We start from the raw sequence: 14936 nt of genomic DNA, 5'->3' as shown, positions 1-14936 counted from the left end.
TTAGTCTGTGTACCAAGGCCCATTTTAATCCAGTAAATTTTCCTGACCTCTATCCGAGAGCGATGAAGCCCCGCACTACGTAAGTGCTAAAGACAGGTTATAGTAATAACACTATCGAATAGGGAAAAGGGCCAGGGTAATTCTAGTTTAACTTCAGTTTGCACGGAGGCGACCGGTCATTCCAGAGAGAGGATGAAGAAATGGGAGTGAGTGGAGCAAGGAAATGATTTTGGCGGGGCTTTTTTTTCTTAGTTTAAAGCAACAGCAAAACACACCTCCACACAAACGCGCAGCGACACTCTTCTGATTCCAGCGCCCAGAACTGGAGCTGCGGCCAGGATAGAACTACAACTCCCAGCAACCCTGGCGCGAGCGAAAACACCCAAACTTCCGTTCCGTCCTTCCCCTTCCGCCGGTAGCACCAGCCGGCCCAGCCTTCCGGAAGTCGCTCCGGATTCGAGCGTTTGGCGGCGAGGGAGCTGGAGCAACAAGCCCTGTTGCACCCTGAGAGGCAGAAGGTTCAGGACCCGGATAAGAGTGGGAAATGGAGACGCGGGAGGCTGACGTCACGTCCCCTGGGCGGGGTCGCACGCGTTCCCGCGCAAATTGAAAGGAGTTTCAGGTGTTGCTGCTTCGGAGTTGCCTGTATTCTACCGGACCCGCGGCGGTTTCAAAGTGAGTGAATGTGGGACGTTGCGGGCGGTTTTCAGGGTGTCCTCTCCAGCAGGCGGACAGAGCCCTTCCCTAGAAGTGATGGGCGCGGAGGCTAACGGGGGGCTCCCGTCGGTCCCCCAGGTCTGCGCGAGACCCAGTGTCTTCCAGGGAGGGAAGGCCAGCTTGTGGCGTGCGTGGGCCTCCGGACCCGGCGGGAGCGGACGCCTGGTAGTCCCACGGCGCGCGTGCCCCCGCAGAGTTGGAGCCCAGTGTTTCGTGCGATCTCCCCGCTTGCGGGGAAAGGTGACGAGGACTTGTTTTCCTCCACGCGCAGCCCCGGGAAGCACGGTGTCCTCAAGGGGCCTGCAGTCAGCGTCCGCGTCTCTCCGCGGGACAGGGGGACGGTGAAGTCGCTGCTGTTGTCACCTCAGGTGCGGCAAGTGATCGCCAGTGGGCCCGTGCCAAGCCAAGGGCGCCCGGTGCTGACTATGCCACAGAGGACGTGTTCACTCGGCCTGGAAGAAACTTACCCAGCCTCACGGAATGCGTGATGCGTGCGTTTCCTCCGCGTGAACAGAAGCGCCTCGTATAAGGACGGCCGTCGGGGCAGCCAGGGGTGTTTGTCAGACTGGACTGAGGACTGCGTCCTAATCGCGCGCCCCAGTCAGAAAAATTAGTGACTCAAAGCCACTGGGTGTTTCAGTGAGTCCCTCTGACGCTGAGAACGCCTGGACTAGAGAATCAGCCGTTTGGGTAAGGCCGCCCTCTCATGCGCCACTTTCCAAATTCCACATTTGGTAGAGACTTGCCTTGAGAAATGCCAGACAACGCTGGTGTTGCACGTCCAGAATCTCTGTGTAGACAGGGCTAAGGGGCTACCCGGGAGTGGGAAGTGAAAGCATTCTTCTTGCAACTGTGTTTGCACAGCCTCTTAGATGCACGTTTCTCTGGGACAGATTTTCAAGAGAATCTGACGGAGTTGTCCCTATGCCCCGCCACTGCTGTATTGCCCAGTGTTAATTGCTTGGAATAATGCAGTGAATTTCAGTACACAAAGGTACAGATCCATTTCTGTGATTTTGTTCATTTCATTTTTCTTCAGTTGGAGTCTCTACCTTTCTACAACCTTTTCAGTTTTTACTCCTGTGTGAATTTGCATATTGGCACTTTAATGGCCTTTTGTAGAGGCAGTGTGATGCCACAGCACGCACGATTTTGTAGATTTTTAAAGAAAGGAGAGGCTCATAAAATTTTATCACCTCTCTATTCTTAGGACTGTGTTAAGAGCTTGAGGCACACATGATTTCACACACTATGAAAGCACTTTGGAAAGAATAAACATTGAACAACTATCAGGTAGCATGAAAACGGTAGTTTAGGATTAATGTAAATTCTAGACTCTGAAAATTGGCAGGGAGGAGGCCAGTTATTAGCTAATTAGCTAAATAATAACAATTTCTGTGTGGGAGTTTAAACTTTATTTTTCTAAAGCTTTTTGGTAGACATTTTGCTGTAATTATTGCTGTTTTTCCCTCCATATCATGTAGTTAATTTAACACAATGGGGATACAGGGATTACTACAGTTCATCAAAGAAGCTTCTGAACCCATCCATGTGAGAAAGTACAAAGGGCAGGTGGTAGCTGTGGATACCTATTGCTGGCTTCACAAAGGAGCAATAGCTTGTGCTGAAAAACTAGCCAAAGGTGAACCTACTGATAGGTAAGTTTGGACCTGACATTAATTCTTTGAAAATTTGGAATGAAACAGTGCTTTTTTTTTTTTTCTCTCCCAGAAATGGATTTTCACTCAGTGCCAGAATTTATTAAGAAATGAAAGTTTGTGTTTTAGAATATTGCTAAATTTCCTTCTGTTCTATAGACCTAATGTTTATTCTTTTTATTACGCCAGAGTGTTTGTACACTAATGGTCAAAGACCAAAAATTATCTCCTTTATTCCTTACCTATGACAAACTTTTTAACGATGGTTTGAAAATCCATGATTTCAGAAAGTATATGGTTATAACCAAACACTGCTAATCTGTTAGCAAAATGAGTCAAAGGGACAAATATTTTGACTTTCTTTTACTTTACTTATAGCCAATCCTAGTGGGACCTGTTGACATCCAGTCTCAACTCTTGACCTCATTTGAGGAGATTTACTGGACATTTTTAAAAATAGAAGTATTAAACAAGTATAATTTTTGGACAGATTTTCCACAGAGATTTAGCCATACTATGTTTTTTTTTCTTTCACAATATATAATTTATCTCCTGGAAGAAAAGTTCACAGATCTTAATATGACTTAAGCATAATGCACAACAGGTAAATTAGGTTAGTCCTCTTTGTTTGCAAGAAGAAGGGGGTAGTTATGGTTAAATGAATGTTTGGGACTTTCAGGCTTATAGAGTTAATGTAACTAAAAGTAACAAAAGAAACCTGTAACAGTATGTGTGGAACCTGAAGTAGCCTGGGTACATCTACCACTCCAACTGCTAAGAGTTTTTTGTTTTTTGTTTTGGGGAAGTGTTGACAATTAAACCCTCCATGATAAGCATCTGGCCTACCACTGACCTATACCTCCAGCCCAAAGATAATTCTTTGAGAGCAATTTCTTTTCCAGGATGAATTTGAACAATTATAATTGTAGCTAAATGTTAAGTTTTTCATTGCTACTTTCAGGATTTTTTTGAATATTTCTTTGTGGGACAAACACCTGAGCTTGAGTTTTTTCTAATTAAGTTGTTAAAATTCGGGAGAGATGGAACCCACAGAGCCTACCCTTGAGTAGGTGCTTGATAAATGTTAACTGAACTAAAAAGTTTTAGGACTGTAAACAGTATCTGTTGTGTATTTTAATTAATCTCTGTTAATTTAGAAGTCATATTTAGTATAATTGATTTTTCCTTTTTTTGTCCACCTTTGGATAGAGGTTTTAGCCAGAAAAGGTCACCATCTCCTCAGAAAATTTGGATAAGTCTATGATAAACCTTTATAGTAGACCTGTGTGGGCTAACTTAGAAAAATGTCAGTGAAGTACCATGTATCTGATGCTATGTCCTTTAAAATTTATTATGATTTTATAGTTTTGCTTTATCCTAATTTTTGCTTTGATAGGTAATCAGTGGATCCTATTCACTGTTCCATACATCAGCAGGTCCTAATCATCACTCTTTCCTGACGCAGTTCCCATCTCATTGATGTACAACAAATAGAAAATAACGTTGTAGACCTGTCATTGACATGACTGTATTGATTTAAAAGACTGTCTTTTAAGATTGTGTTTTCCCGTTCCTATTTTGAGCTAAAATGTCTTTTTTCTTTATGAAATTATGGGAGTTTTAAGTCCAGCTGTTCTTGATACTGCCTTGTCAGAATACAAAACTGAAAGCACTACACAATCCCTGCTTAGATCCTGGATTTAGAAACAAATGGTAGAAACAAATGGTGTGCTGGAGCCAGCTTCTAGGAGGTCACTGCACATCATCTCTTTCCACCACAGCATTCACTGACTCCACATTGGCCCAGCCTATCTGCTACTGTGGAGTATTTGTGTCATGGAATCAGATGCTCTACCCTAGAACTGGTTGTTAAACCTTTACTAGGACATCTCTGATTAGAAGAAACATTCCTAGGATTATTGGACAAGTTTTAATTTAGACTATGTGTTAGATAATTCACTGTGTCACCATTAAACTTCTTGGCTATAATGTGCTATTGGAGAAATTAAGTGCTTAGTATTTCAGCTTTTCAATAGATGTGAAATGTTTCACACATTTAAAAATGGAGGAGGAAAGATGAGATTTAGAACAATTAAATGTCAGAAAGGATGTTGAAGCCCTTTAGTCTATAATTGAGGAAATCAGTGTCAATGGGCTTACAGCTATCACTTGGCTCGTAAGTGTACACGGCAGGATTTGACCCCAAGTCTAACTGAACAGTCCCATTTCCTATGAAAACTTTTTTTTTTTTTTTTTGTGGTACTGGGGCTTGAACTCAGTGCCTTCACCTTGAGCCATTCCACCAGCCATTCCACCATTTTTATTTACAATTTGTAAATAAAAATGTCATTCCTCAAAATTGTCTCAGCTGGTCTCTAAATAGAGCAGTAGTATTACATGAAGAGATGCAAAAGATTTATGTGTGTTTTCCCCATAGGTACGTAGGATTTTGCATGAAATTTATAAATATGCTACTGTCTCACGGCATCAAGCCTGTTCTCGTATTTGATGGATGTACATTGCCTTCTAAGAAGGAAGTGGAGCGGTCCAGAAGAGAGTAAGTTGATGAGGTACTTACTGTCTTAACAACTGTGCTCAGGTCAGATGCTGTAGGACATGTGACATCAAATGTTTAAACTCTTAAATTGTTGAAGTTTTTTTATAGCTTCCTACATGAACAAATTTCCTTAAATGTTCTGTTTGTTAGATTCTTATCATTTTAAGAAAGTGTCTAGTCTCTGCTTTTTTGTCTGGAAGCCCAAAGAATCTGAGTTAATATTCTCAAGGATCTGATGTGCACTTTCATGTGAGTCAAACTGCATTCCAGTCTAGCAAAATTTTTTAACGATCGTTTTGTCATGGTTATTTTTTTGTCAGCTTCTTAAATTTCTTGTATATTTAGGAGATATTCTTCCTTTGCAGAAGACGACAAGCCAATCTTCTTAAAGGAAAGCAGCTTCTTCGTGAGGGGAAAGTCTCAGAAGCCCGAGAGTGTTTCACCCGGTCTGTCAATATCACACATGCTATGGCCCACAAAGTAATTAAAGTAAGCCATTTAGAACAGATGGCTAAGTTCACTTAACATAGTTATAAGTTGCTAATTTATGGAAGGGCAAGGAAAACAAGGGAGGAAAGTTTTCCTAAGCCTAAACTAAAGTAAAGGACAGATGTCAGGACGAAGGGAAAGGTATCACTTAAAGGGAGGAGTCTTACAGTTTACAGGGGAAAAAAAATCCTATAAAGAATAAATGAGGCTCTTTCTTTTAGATAATTGCCTGGGATAGATGAATTGCATATTGTTTAATAATGATAGAGAGGCAGATTTCTAGGGGTTTCATTCTCACACCACCCTTATAATCTTAAGCACTTACCAGAACCTGCACTCTTGAGTACTGGTCAGAGATCTGTCTGACCCACCTTGCTGCCCCAGGCAGACTCCTCCTTGATCTGCTCCTGCTTGGACTGTTCTCTCCGCTTCACCTTGAACCATAGTGTCAGCCCTCACTTTCCCCTTTCTAGGACTTGTGTTCGGAGTGGCTTGGTAAAGGGTGATGATAAAGATAGGGTCAACTTTGTTCTGGCATGCAGTCCCGCTGTCCAGTTTCTGAGATAAAATAAGCACTGAAATTCCTATTTTGTGGTTCTGTATTATGTGGGTATTTCTTATCTTTCTGAATGGGTTAAGGTGGAAAGCAAGGATTCAGGAGAACATGTGACATATAGAGATAGCGTGTGTTCTTTATAACTGTAGAAGGGGAGGGGAGCCTCTCCTGTGTGGCACAGGAGCCCGGAGCGGACACAAATAGTGGTGCCAAAGGATTAGAGAGGGACATTGCTATGCAATGTCTGCTAGGCACATCTACTTGTAGTCACCAAAAGTGCTAACCACAGAATCTTGATGCCTCTTCCACCATTTCTTAACTCCCTAAAGCCTTTCCTTAGACCTTTAGTACCAAGGCTCAAGGTTTGGAACAAAGAAGTTTGTGTTTAAGTTACCTGTTAATCATGGCTTCTCTTCTTGGCAACATTATCTTGAAAGTGTTTTCCCTGGTTTAAGTACAGTGATTACAGTGTTGGATAGATGTGCGGACTGACAGGACAACCTGTTGTTTTTGTTGGGAAAATAGATGCAAAACTCCAGACAGGAATCTTAATATGCTTTTGCAACATAACCATTAAGATTGAAGTTTAGTTTTATCTGAAGTAATTAATTTTGTAGCCTGTAGGTTTTTTCCTTCCTTAGGATATATAGCAGTATCTCTTTTCTCTACATTTGTAAGTTTTAAAAAAAATTTTCTTAGTGATTGTGTGATTAGTGTAAAATATACTAGAACTAAAAGTAGAAAAACTTTCAAAGGACATGTTTTCTGAAAGTAATGGTAGCAGGTACATATTGAGGTTAGTAGCAAATGTGTTTCAAGCAGATTGTTGTTTAGTGTTCTCCATGTTCCATGCTGTATATTCACTGTGGTTTCTCTTACAGGCTGCCCGGTCTCAGGGAGTAGATTGCATTGTGGCTCCATACGAAGCTGATGCTCAATTGGCCTACCTTAACAAAGCTGGTATTGTACAAGCTGTAATTACAGAGGACTCTGATCTCTTAGCTTTTGGCTGTAAGAAGGTACTTAACTGCAGCGACTATGTGCTCCTCTTCTGTGTGGATAGAAGTAGTATAATTAGCTGGGCAGGTGGTATGTGCCAGTAATCATAGCACTTCAGAGACTAAGGCGGGACGATTGTGAGTTCGAGGCCAGCCTGGGCTACATAGTAGACTTGTCTTAAAAAATAAAATAAAACAAAAAGAAGTATATATCAAGGAGCTGAAGTTTTTCCTCTTCCAAACTACTGTTTTATTTAATATCTGCAAGTTACATCTGTTCTTATAATGATCATTATTATTTTGTGTAACACACAAAGTAGGATTTTGCTGCTTTACACTTAAGTGCTCTGGACATTTGTTCAGAATGAGAAAGATTTTTTAGAATTATTACAGTGGATTAGATAATGATAAATCAAAGTGGTGTTTCTAGGTATTAACAAGTTTCCCCTCCTTTTGAAGGTGATTTTAAAAATGGACCAGCTTGGAAATGGACTAGAGATTGACCAGGCTCGGCTAGGAATGTGCAGGCAGCTTGGAGATGTATTCACAGAAGAGAAGTTCCGTTACATGTGTATTCTTTCAGGCTGTGACTACCTCTCATCCCTGCGTGGAATTGGATTAGCGAAAGCATGCAAAGTTCTAAGACTGGCTAATAATCCAGATATTGTAAAGGTAAGAGTGACCTACCAAGTGCCATATTCAACTTCTGAAGCATTTGTAAATAATAGAATGAATTCTGAATGTGGATTTTAAATACCCTACTAGTCAACAGTCAGTGTTACGCTTTTGAAAGGAACAGGTAATTAAAATGCTAGGATTCGCTTTTAACAACTAACAGACGTTGGAAGAACAATGGTTCAGCAGTTGTTAAATCCGTAGTAGTCTTCAAAATGAAGACTAGACTTCAGGGCAAAATATCTGGGGTAGAATTATTGCTGACCTTTATCACATTTGTTAATTCATTTAAACATATCGATAAACTCATTACATAGTAACATACATTCATGAAAAAACCATATTTTTCAAAACATAAACAATATTAGAGAAAAATTTACATTTATTGCCTATCTCCATAACATGGCTTACCATCTGCATTTAATCTCACTGGTAATCAGGTGGTATTTATCTTCTGGGAAACTCAGACACTGTCCATCATTGCTACTTGATTTCTCTGATACCCTTACCTCAGCTCATTTCTCCCCTTGGACTGTTCTACAAGGCCCTTAGAGCTGCAGAGCACAAGCCCCATGTTCTATTTTAAGAGTCCTCAGGGCTAAAGGGAAGTTAGTACAATGGAAAGAGCTCTAGGTAGGATGACAAGAGCCCAGGTGACAATAGAGAAACAGACCTCGCTAACCTGTAGTTTTCAGTTTTCTGGGTTTTCCCTTCATCTGTGAGTTTGATATACTGTCATGTGTCACTTAATGACAGGGGTATGTTCTACGAAATGCATCATTAGATAGTTGGTCGTCGTTGAACTTTACCAGATGCGCTTACACAGAGTATGATGGCTGTTACGTCACGTGGCAGTGTGGTCTTATGGGCCATGTTTGTCTGTGTAGTGTGATGTTGAGCAAACCTTGTGCTGTGTGTGACTGTACAGCCTGAGTGCCCTTGGCTACTGGAAATTAGAATGTTGACTTAGCTTTCAAAATGTGATCTAAGATTATCTGAATTTTTTTAGTTCTTAGATTCTTTAAGTTTGTGTTTTGTTTTCTGGATTAAAGGGAATTTGAGACTCAATAGCATGTCTTAAATTTATTCCTCAGCATAAACTTGATGTGTAATTGCATTTTTGGTCTTCTGGACTAATAAGAGAAAAGTCAAAGAATGAGAATTTGTGATATGACATAGTCATGTTTGCTGGTAATTTTTGATGTAGATGGAAACATGAATGTTCAGGTTCTCACTCTGTAAGCAGTCAGTCTTGTGCTTATTACATTCCCTGTTCAGTTGCAGATGAAATGTTTTTGTATCCATTGTTAGGTTATCAAGAAAATTGGACATTATCTCAAGATGAATGTAATAGTACCAGAGGATTACATCAACGGATTTATTCGAGCCAACAATACTTTCCTTTATCAGCTAGTTTTTGATCCCATCAAAAGGAAACTTGTCCCTCTGAATGCCTATGAAGACGACATTGATCCCAAAACACTAAGCTACGCTGGGCAGTATCCTTTCTGAACCACAGTGGTTGAGTTTTATGGTTCTTTATCCATTAATACTATTAGTAGTATTATTACAGTATTTTTATGGAGACTTTCAGTTTAAAAAAATTGCAAATTGTTTTTTTCTTTCTTTTTCATAGTGAAAATACCACATTTCATTCATTATAATTTCATGCTAGTGAAAATTTAATTCTGTTTGTAAACTTGAGGCTCCTCTGCTGTATAATGGAATTACTGAGATGACTTGACAGATGTAGGCAGTGGGTCAGTCTCTAATGGCACACACTCCAGTTCCAAAGGTGGCACTTGAGAGAACCCCTGTGGCAAGCAAGCTCACCCATAGAGGGGCATTCTGGGCATGTAAGTGCACCAGGGGAAGATGCCCTTCCCATGACTGCTGGCCACCAGCACTGAGACTGAGGCAGAGCTCCCAGTCATTTAGGTGGTGGCCAAAACTTTCCCCTATCTCTCTCGAGAGAGTGAAAGTGATGACTCAGGGCTTGGCTTCAGAAGATGGCCAACTCCTGCAGGGACACACAGAGACCAGCAAGCTACACCTGTTATTTTAGTAATTATGCTATGGAAAGTTAAGTAGAATCCATCTGATTCCTCAACCTTCAAAATTTCCTGTGATGATAGAAAACATTTTCCTATCTCAGTACAGTAGCATCTTACTGGTTGTCAATAATGACATTTTTCCTTAATCTTACCAACCTAGGTATGTTGATGACACTATAGCTTTTCAAATAGCACTTGGAAATAAAGATATAAATACTTTTGAGCAGATTGATGACTACAATCCAGATACTGCTATGGTAACATTTTAATGACTGCTATAGAAAATCACGTTTTAGTTATATTTCAAGAGCTGTGATTAAAAGCAAATCTGTTTACTAAGCATCTTTGAAGCATTTCTGTATCTGTGCACTGTATACATATACACTGAAAGTAACAGAGAAATTCTCTTTCAAAATATCTGTATTAATTTTTTTTGGGTTTTTTTTTTTTTTGTGGTATTGGGTTTGAACTTAGGGTCTTGTGCTTGCTAGGCAGGTCCTCTAACCATTTGAGCCATACCCCAACTCCTTGTTTTTAAAATTAAAAAGTGACTGTATTGTATATTATCAATCAAACCTTTAGACTTGAGCATTTCATGTGAATATACCAAGCATTTGATCCTTTTTTTTTTCCATCTCACCCCATTCTGGTTCTCTGGCATTTGATATTATTGAAAATCCAAACCTAAAAATACTACCCTTTAATTCATGCTGTTTTTTATTGACTCTTAATTTAGCAAATATTTAGTGAGCGCCCCTGTTGTGTCTTTGAACTCGTTTTCTACATCGTGTATCTCTTAAGATACTGTCTTCTGTTAATCTCTCTTCATATTTCTGTTCATTTTCTATTCTTTTCTTATTCACATTTTTTTTTCTGTAAGTTTTTAAGACTTTTAGTTTATCTTATTTATCCAGAGAATCCACAAGTGTCTACCTCTGCCTTTACCCATCTCTCGTCTATGTACCAATCTCATAATTCTCATTGTTTTTTGGTTCTCCACATAAATGTTTTTTCTATAACCTCAATACATGAACCCAAACTGCATTGTTTATCAGCTTCCCTTAATATTGCTCTTATATTTTTCTTTTTGCATACTTATTACCTTAGGCTTCTTCTCTTGTTCTTTTTCTGGTTCTTCCCAATAGAAAATAATCTTCATAAAGGTGAGTATTTGTGATCTTTGCTGCTATATTGTATTTACCACAGTTATTGGATGAACAAATGAATGTCAGTTATATGATAGCTTTTATTTTCTTAGACTAGAAAACTTGAAAATTAACTTTGGCTTCTCATTAATTGCTTAGATTCCTTGCTTCTTTCAGTTATCTTTTTAGTTTATCTTTTTAGTTCGTATTTCTGTTTTATGATCTTCAGTCTCGTCCAAATGTTTTTGCCCTTGCCCAGTAGGCTCTATGGACACAAAAGGCATATGCCTAACTCCACCTAAGAATAGAATGCTTCATGATAATAACAGTTCTGAGCATGTACTGAATTTCACGTGGTACTCTAAGCACCTTAGACACAGTGACTCTTATAATCACCAGCCTCTGAAGTTAGTACTATTTTCATTTTATAGTTGAGAGAGGAATTATAGGGAGGTTAGGTAACCTGCTCAAGTCACACATTTAACCCAACCCATCCTTTCCATTGTTTGATCAAAGAGAAACCAGTGTGTGTCCTTGGTTTGCAAGGATTAGTAAATAGGAGTTTTCAAGACTGAGTGATTCCAGGCTGAAGAAAATGGCATGTGTAGAAGAAGATAAAATGCTAAGAGAATTCTTAGGATGTTCATTATTGTCAAACAAAGAATGTCTTAGAGTTCACATAAAGGAATCAGAACCCTGAGCCTGAAGAAGATAAACCGATGACCAGTTGAGCACTGAAAAGTTATCTTTACTGTCAAATAAGTCAAGCCTAGCAAGAGAGCACCGTAATCTTCACAATGATAATATAAGAGGACTTTATGTCAATCATCTCAGATTACATGAACTTTATATTCATGCTGCTATATCCTTTTTATCAGCTAGTCTTGCACTATCCAGGATGGTAGCCACTAGTTACAATGTGGCTACTTAATTAAATTTACTCTTTTAGTTCATGGGTTGCATTAGCCTCACATTTTTTTTTATTTCTACTGGCGTATTTTGAAACCTAAGGGCTACTTTTTTTTAATTGTACTTCTGTTTTTTTTTTTTTAAGTTCTGTATCATGAATACAGTCTCTTACCTTTCTGAGAATATTAATTTCTTGGGCATTTTCTTTTATTTGCATTATCTGTTTTCTCTGAAATTTTTTTTTTTTTTTTGAGGGGTGTTTGTAGTAGACACTTTGGAGAGGCACTGAAAAGCTTATCAGAAGCTGAATGGGAGGCTTATGGTGTTGGGCTTTATTCTTGGATGATCTAAAGAGTAACTGCATTTGCTTTGTGATCTCTTCACTGCTAGGATGTTTTCTGTATAGTATATTCTTCCATAAAGGGACCCTCCAGTTTCTACTTAGGGTATGTAAACTTGGCTGTCTGCATTTTGAGAGCAGTGTAATGGATGTTGTGATTTGGGGCAAGCTAAGAAGGGATAAAGTGGTTCCTTGCCATCCGGAATTTAGCTTTCTATTTAATCTTGTTTTCAGACAAAGAATTTCCACCTTCTAAAACATTAGCTGTTTTTTTCTGGGTTTCAAAAGTCCAGTTGCTCTGATTCTGTCGGTGAATGGTGTTGAGTTTCTGGTCAGGCTGAATACAGGGGCCCATTAGTCAAATAATTCATCCCTTTTCAGCCCTTCCATCATATGTGGCCACCATGATATCTGGTGCTTGATGTTTATGAGCCTTTCTCCAGGTTTTTGCAGGTGGAATCAGTTTCTCATTGGTATTCCCTTCTGTAGGCACTTGGGTCTTCTAGTAAGTCTTTTAGACATTTTTATCTATACTCTGTCCTCTCCAGTATAGAAGTATCTGGTGTGGTATAGAGCCATCTTCACGAAAGAACATAAGAGTATAGAGCAGGGTTGTGGCTTAAGTGGGAGAGCACCTGCCTAATATGCGTGAGGTCCTGAGTTCAAATACCAGTACTGCCAAAAAAAAAAAAAGCGGATACATAAAAATGTTTACTTGGCCATTAAACATTTGAATTTGGTGATACCATAATTTCATTAGGAACGATTCTTAAGCTTTTTGGTCACAAAAATTAAAAAATAGTTGGTAGTACCGAATATGTCCAGTTGAACAGCAGGGTTATGATTGTTAACGTGGCCATCATCCATAAACCCAAGTCCCTGCCAGAACTTCCCTTTTCATAGAGAAATTAATTAATTCCAGTATATGTAGGAGTTTGTCATGTGGGATTCATGTCTGAAGTAATGCCATTTTTTTGTATCTTAATTTTTTTCTCTTTGTCCCTCTCTTAGACTATCACTGACATTTTCTTAGCGGATCATTGTCTTGATGTAATAATTGTTAACAACTTATGTTAGCATTAAAAGTGATTACTTATACTAACTAGCATTAAACCCCTTCTGAGAAGTTTTATGCAAGGCTCAGTGCTCAGTTTAGACCAAAGTATACTTCTGTTTCTCAGTGTTGTGCACTAAAGATGGTACCAAATTTGGGTCTGATGAAACCTAGTAGTACTTTGTAACTGAAACTGTTTTGGTTTGAGGTCAACCAATTTCTAGAGATAGGATAGCTGATTACTTATTCTTATGGTTTATAACCGTCAAGTGCATTTTAAAGAGTACATAAATGATTCTTTAGAGGCATATCACCAGATACTTCATTAAAATCTGTTTCTTTTTAAGAATAATATAATGTATTTATAATTTATGTTGATACAGAGGGAAATGCATTGATTTATTTTCCTTCAAGTAACTTTTTCCTTTTCTAGCCTCCCCCCTCAAGAAGTCATAGTTGGAGTGACAAAGGATATCAGAAGTCACCTGCTGCTAATAGCATTTGGCATAAGTATTACTGCTCTAGACTTGAGTTGGGTCCTGTTTCAGATGCTACACGGTTGAAGGAAAGCCCAAGTACTGTGGGCATTAAACAAGTAATTAGTACCGAAGGGTTAAATCTTCCAAGGAAGTCATCCATGGTAAAAAGACCAAGAAGTGGTATGTATTTTACTTTTGTAAAATGCTAGCATTAGTGAGTACTGGTTAAGAAATCTTTGCCAAGCCCAAGGTCACTAATATTTTCTTCTACAAGTTTTGTAATTCCAGCTCTTACATTTAGGCCTGTGGGTTCTTCCCTAGTATTGCAGATTGATCCCAGGGCCTTTTTCTTGCTGCCATTCCAGCTTTGTCCCCCGTCCTTTTGTTTTTGAGATAGGCTCTTGCTGACTTTGCCTAGACTAGCCTTAAACCTGTGATCTTTCTGCCTCTGCCTCTTGAGTAGCTGGGTTACAGACCTTTTCACCAGGCCCAGCTGCTATGATCTGTTTTGAGTACCACCTACCCCCACTCCTATACCTGGGTTTGAGCTCAGGCCTCATGCTTGCTAGGCAGATACTCTACCACTTGAGCCATGCCCCTAGCCTGTTTTTGTTCTTTAGTTTTTTTGTTTTGTTTTCTGTTAGGATCTCATGTTTTTGCCCAGGACCAGCCATTTTCCCACCTGCAGCCTCCTGAGTAGCTGATATTAGGTGGCATGAGAGCCACCTCGACCTGCCCTTAAATCTTTTTCATGATAATATCTCTGAACCTTTGTTTGTCATTTGAAATGAGAACGATCCTGTCTAATTCACAAGTTCTTGTAATGTTACATAGCAAGGTATGTGAAAGCACCTGGTACATAGCAAGAACATGATACACATCAGCTCCTTCCTGTTCTTACACTACCATTAAGATAGTCTATTCACTTTATGTAGCCAGTTCATTATCAGTAAGTTCTGTATGCCAAACTAAGCTTCCTTACAACCACCACTTATCAGTGGAATTTTTCCATGGGCCTGTGCACAACACACACACACACACACACACACACACTCTCTCTCTCTCTCTCTCTCTCTCTCTCTCTCTCTATTGGAATAACTTTAGTCCTGTTGGTCTTTGCATATTTAGAGATGCCATTGTGACCCTGCTGAATTTCTCTTCCAGGCTAAGGTTGAGGTTGTGCTTTGGATAGAATACAGTACTTTAATAGTTGTCTCATTGTGAGTAATGACTGTTGATATGGTCTGCTTACTACAGACTACATTAAATATTTGCAGTCATGACACTCTTTCAGTTCTTTATCAA

At 39.4% G+C, this 14936-nt stretch overlaps 1 protein-coding gene across 3 annotated transcripts in view; it reads left to right on the top strand.

The window, feature by feature from the left end:
• Window positions 1-420: 420 nt before the first annotated feature.
• Window positions 421-14936, top strand: part of Exo1 (exonuclease 1) — a 33879-nt gene continuing 19363 nt past the window's right edge. Inside the window, exons 1-11 of one of the 3 annotated variants that reach the window (XM_074047206.1) lie at window positions 421-675; window positions 989-1407; window positions 1611-1711; window positions 2202-2375; window positions 4813-4932; window positions 5298-5421; window positions 6859-6996; window positions 7435-7647; window positions 8962-9149; window positions 9865-9961; window positions 13586-13811. In XM_074047206.1, coding sequence (XP_073903307.1) covers window positions 2215-2375; window positions 4813-4932; window positions 5298-5421; window positions 6859-6996; window positions 7435-7647; window positions 8962-9149; window positions 9865-9961; window positions 13586-13811 — 1267 coding nt within the window. In that variant the 5' untranslated portion in view covers window positions 421-675; window positions 989-1407; window positions 1611-1711; window positions 2202-2214. The remainder of the gene's footprint in view (window positions 676-988; window positions 1408-1610; window positions 1712-2201; window positions 2376-4812; window positions 4933-5297; window positions 5422-6858; window positions 6997-7434; window positions 7648-8961; window positions 9150-9864; window positions 9962-13585; window positions 13812-14936) is intronic. The other 2 variants (XM_074047207.1, XM_020174730.2) reach the window with 2 other exon arrangements.

This window comes from Castor canadensis, chromosome 11, assembly GCF_047511655.1.
Source record: "Castor canadensis chromosome 11, mCasCan1.hap1v2, whole genome shotgun sequence".
NCBI classification, from domain to species: domain Eukaryota; kingdom Metazoa; phylum Chordata; class Mammalia; order Rodentia; family Castoridae; genus Castor; species Castor canadensis.
Note: the sequence above shows the minus strand (reverse complement) of the source record. Positions and strands in the feature narration are given on the sequence as shown.